Source organism: Sinocyclocheilus grahami, unplaced genomic scaffold (genome assembly GCF_001515645.1).
Source record: "Sinocyclocheilus grahami isolate Dianchi unplaced genomic scaffold, SAMN03320097.WGS_v1.1 scaffold916.1, whole genome shotgun sequence".
Classification (NCBI taxonomy): domain Eukaryota; kingdom Metazoa; phylum Chordata; class Actinopteri; order Cypriniformes; family Cyprinidae; genus Sinocyclocheilus; species Sinocyclocheilus grahami.
In genome coordinates, this window is record NW_015506095.1 from 137,822 (window position 1) to 142,889 (window position 5,068).

The 5,068-nt window shown below is 37.6% G+C and overlaps 1 protein-coding gene across 1 annotated transcript; it reads right to left on the bottom strand.

Annotated features, from left to right (window-relative positions):
• Positions 1 to 6: 6 nt before the first annotated feature.
• On the bottom strand, positions 7 to 3,507 carry LOC107564209 (cystatin-F-like). The gene is made up of 4 exons (XM_016249216.1): positions 3,330 to 3,507; positions 2,977 to 3,152; positions 2,776 to 2,895; positions 7 to 598 (listed from the first exon to the last, which is right to left on the bottom strand). Exons 1-4 carry the CDS (start codon positions 3,385 to 3,387, stop codon positions 506 to 508), a joined length of 447 nt encoding a protein of 148 aa, XP_016104702.1. The 5' UTR covers positions 3,388 to 3,507; the 3' UTR covers positions 7 to 505.
• Between the last annotated feature and the right edge of the window lie 1,561 nt (positions 3,508 to 5,068).

Sequence of the window (5,068 nt, forward strand, 5' to 3'; positions counted from 1 at the left end):
GTCACTTTTGTATGATCACTGCTTCATGTCCACTCCAAATCTGGCTTCTGAAACAAATCCGGTTGAGAACCTCTGTCCCATCGGATGCTTGTACACACCTAATGGCCATATGGAGTTATGAATCTAGGACAAGTATGTCATGCACATTTCCAATAACACATAGTAAATGAGTAGTCAAAAAAATCAATAAGTCTGTGCATACAAACCCGATAGATGTGTGTGTGATCAGTGCTGGTGTCTCTATAGGGCCAGTTTGCTCATAAGATCTGCGGCTCAAAGGAAAAGAGGCCAGGGAGCTGAGAGATTGAAGCTGTGATCTACTGTAGGTGCGTAAAGCTGCTTCTGCACATCAGAGAAGCTCACTGAATAATTGAGTCAACACAAGCTCAGCATCTGATGAACTGAAGGTCACTACATGATAGCCAATCACTGCACTGCAGCTTACTTTATTTTCACATTCAGTTTGGTATTAAATTAGCGTGACATTTCAGCTGAAAAAACATTTTCAGAATATATAATTTGAACGGCATTTAAAATATGTAGTTGACATTGTCTTCATCCATGGAATGGACCAGACGTCAAAGTGACAGAAGAATGTCTAGAAGAGAAAAAATATTATGAGTGTTGATTTACAACTTCAAAAGACAGTTTGACTCAAGAATCTTGATGTCATTTTCTTGATACATATTTTACATGGTCATAAAAAAACCTGGAAATTTGGAAAGTGATGCAAAGCTGAATTTTCAGCATCATTACTCCAGTCTTCAGTGTCACGGTCTTTCAGAAATCATTCTGCTAAGCTTTAAATGATCTTAACCACAAATTACTGGTAAGGAAATTAGTAAGAATTAAGCAGATGTTCCCCAAAACAAGCCATTCCTTCAGAAAAACATCAAAAACAGAACGAGGTTTTTGTCAGAATCTGGGCGGTTTGATTCAGAGTTGAGTGGAGTGAAGAATCACGATAAAACAGGAGTTGCATGGTGAAGATCTGGTGAGAAATACAATGATGAATGCATCTCTATCACAGTGAATCATGGCGGAAGATGTGTCATGATGTGGGGAGCCTTTAAGCTGCTGAGCTGCTTCACTGTGAGGGGTCAATTACTGCTTTGGAGTACAAGAGAATATTGCAGAATTACTTTCTTCCCACAGTTGAAAAATTGTCTAAAAAGAAACGATCAGATGTTATTTTTCAACAAGGAAATGCTCCTGCCTGCACTGCATTGACAACCAAGAATTGCCACGAGAACAAGTGCCTCAGGCTCATGTTTTGGCCTGGCCAGAGTCCAGATTTGAACCCTATAAAGAATATTTTGTTTTCACATTAAATTGTTGCTAACTGCGAGACATTTTTCAACTACTCATTTTAAGTTGAACAACACTGACTATTCTTCCTGTAAAAAAGTAGTCTGCCAGATTAAACACACAGCTTAAACATTTAAAGGTAAAGGTAATCGTGTACTTTAAAGGGATAGTTCACCCAAAAATGAAAATTCTGTCATTAATTACTCACCCTCGTGTTGTTTCAAAACCCGTAAGACCTTCGTTCATCTTCGGAACACAATTGAAGATATTTTTGATGAAATCTGAGGGCTCTCTGACCCTCCCATAGACAGCAAGGTAACTACCACGAAGTACCAAGATGATCGACAAAGTAGTCCATGTGACATCAGTCGTTCAACTGTGAAGTTACGAAGCTACGGGAATACTTTTTTGCGCAAAGACCTTGAACGTGGTAGTTACCTTGCTGTCTATGGGAGGGTCAGAGAGCCCTCAGATTTCATCAAAAATATCTTCAATTGTGTTCCGAAGATGAACGAAGGTCTTGCGGGTTTCGAACAACACGAGGGTGAGTAATTAATGACAGAATTTTCATTTTTGGGTGAACTAGCCCTTTAATTTAATTTATGTACAGTATTTATGCAATTCTTGCTATTTCCCTGATCACTGATTTGTGGTTAAAATGGTCAAATTTGCAACATTACAAGCTAAATATTTAGCCATTTGTGGCTTCTTTCTTTCTTTCTTTTGAAAGGTATTGTATCATGGTTTCCAGAAAATGATTAAGCAGTAAATACTGTTTTCAACATTGATAATAATAATAAATGTTTCTTAAGCATCAAATCAGCATATTAGAATGATTTCTGAAGGATCATGTGACACTGAAGACTGGAGGAATGATGTTGAAAATTCAGCTTTGCATCACAGGAATAAATTACATCCTAAAATATATTCTAACAGTCACATACATACATACAGTACTGTGCAAAAGTCTTAGGCCATTAGTATTTTCACCAGCTAAAACATGGTTTTAAGTCAGTTATTTCTGTCATTTGCTGTAGTGTGTCAGTAGGAAATAACAGTTTGGATTTCCAAAACATTCATCTGGCCGTTAATTGTAATAATCCAGTGAGATTTTTGTCTGACAGCAGCTAGTGCTCCACACAGAGATCTGAGCTGATCCTCATCAGTCTGTCTGGAATGACACGAAGAAACACAACAAACTGAGACGGACTCGATCCAGAAGAACTGTGCCAACGTCTCCAAGATGCTTCAGGAGACCTGTGTCTCTGTGTGTGTGTGTGTGTGTGTGTGTGTAATCTTATGCTCCACTCAAAAAGATTTAACTGACTAGAAATTGCTCTTTGTGTGTGAAATCTTTAAAATTGTTATCTTTATGCAATATACACAAATCCGAACACTTATTTTGGCTTTACTTTAGAACCAGAAAGCCGTTTTAACTTCTCTAGCTCTATAGAAAAGCAGACACACCTGTCGTAACAGACTGTCTGTCTGGAAGGGACAGTTGTTGAGGTCGTCAGTGTTGCCCCTCTTCCTGCACACGGTCCGTGAGATCTCCACTTCCAGAATATAGCGGATACCTTTGACTATCTATAGCAGAGCAAAGACTGGATGACGTATGTATACACATTACACACACATAGTGAGACGTACGGGCATCTTGAGTTATACCTGTCTCTTTGCGTCATCAACAGCTGATGCTTTGAACAGGAAAGCATCGTTGGATTTATTATTAAATGAGTAGGTTCCAGTCAGGACGGCCTCCTTCACCCCAGTGTCATTCTTGCTGACGTTCTGTAGAGTTCCTGGGATCGGTCTGCTGACGAATGTGGGAACTGGAACTTTCTCTGAAGTCGAAGAAGAAAAATGTAAACAGGTTTCCATACAGACAGCAAATTACTCGATTGGATAGACTATATCTTAGCCATTTCAGTGACCATGTACATCCTTACCAGAAAATACACAAAAGTAAACATCTTTATCTACAAAAAGAATTAAAGGAAAATCTAATTAAAACGTCTTACCGAGCGAGCATGAGCCTGCTAAGAAAAGCAAGACTAGAGTCTGATAAGAGACCCTCATGTCTGTTGAAGTTCTCTCAATTCTACTCAGCAACTTCCTGTTCAGCAACACTTCAACCACCAGCCGTGTGCTGCAGTCCTCCAGAGAGCAGGCACATTTCCCATTGGTCAACAGTATTGTTTCCTACATGGACTCTCAGAGGCCTTACACAGGAGCACAGGTGAAGTCAATGGACTGCTGATTACTGCTTGAGTGCTATGTGATGTTCCTTAAAGATGCTACAAAACTTAGGATATTTTTCAGTTTTGATAGGTCCAAATAATTACAAGTGCGTGTACATGTTGAGGGTTTGCTTCTATAAATATCCAACTTTGTAGAGACCACCGGAATCACCAAGAACAAAGAACTGAATCCTTCCTCAAACTGAACCGAAAGAGGCTGTGTGTGTTGAAATGCTTTGAAAGATGCAAGTGAACTCCTGTGGTTTCCTCCCACGTCCGGTGATGAAATGTGCTGATAAAAGTACACGTTTACATGTGAGTAATGCATATGAATGATGATTTATTGGCTGAGCAGAGCAAAAGCATGTTGATTTGTGTTAGATCAGAGATCAGCATCTATGCAGTCAGCACACTCTAAAAAATGCTGGGTTAAAAAGGGACAAACCCAGCTATTGGTTTTTTTTGACCCAGCGGTTGGGGGTTGTTTTTGACCCAGCGGTTGGGGGCTGTTTTGACCCAGCGGTTGGGGGTTGTTTTGACCCAGCGGTTGGGGGTTGTTTTGACCCAGCGGTTGGGGGTTGCTTTGACCAAGCGGTTGGGGTTTGTGCTGGGTTATTTTTAACCCAGCGCTGGGTTATTTTTAACCCAGCATTTTTTTGTGTATTCTTAGTCAAATTGAAACTGCATTTGCCACCCATTTTAGGCAAGTTATTATTATTATTATTATTATTATTATTATTAGACTGTTATTATTTTTCTGATAAATCATGTAACACCAGAAGAAAGCAAAATATTAAAATAATTAGATAAAAAGTAATTGATGATATAAAAATGAACAAATATGACGAAATCATGCTTTGGTAAATAATAATTATGACATCAAAGTCAAAATTACTATATATTAAGTAATAATTGTGGGATAAAAAACATTTTGTGTGTGTTTATTAGGTATCATAATAAAAACTGATTTCAATTTGTCATAATTTTGACTTTTTATCCAATAATTTAACATTTTGCCTCGTAATTATGACTTGACATCTCATAATTTTGACATTTTATGTCATAATTATGATTTACTAAAGCATTTTTTTTTAGCTGATGTGGAGGAAATCGGCTTCCATATGCAAATAACCTTCTGAATTGCTTGCTCGCATTATATTAAAATCTCATCCTATTTATGATTATTTGACTTTTTAGCTCAATTTCGACTTTTTATGCCATAATTATGACTTGAACTCATAATTATGACGTCATAATTACAGGGTTTTTTTTCATCACTACTGACTTTATCTCATAACTATGAGTTAGTATATCATAATTTGGACTTTTTGTAATAATTATGATTTATCAAAGCATTATTTTTTTTTTCCTAATCCTATACTGACTCTCATAATTTTGACACACCTCTTCAGAGGTCACTTAACCGGCCCATACCCAACACCTTAAAGAGGTAGTTCAGCCAAAAATGAAATTCTGTCGATTCTGTGAAAAGAATACAAAAATAATGGCTTTATTTAACA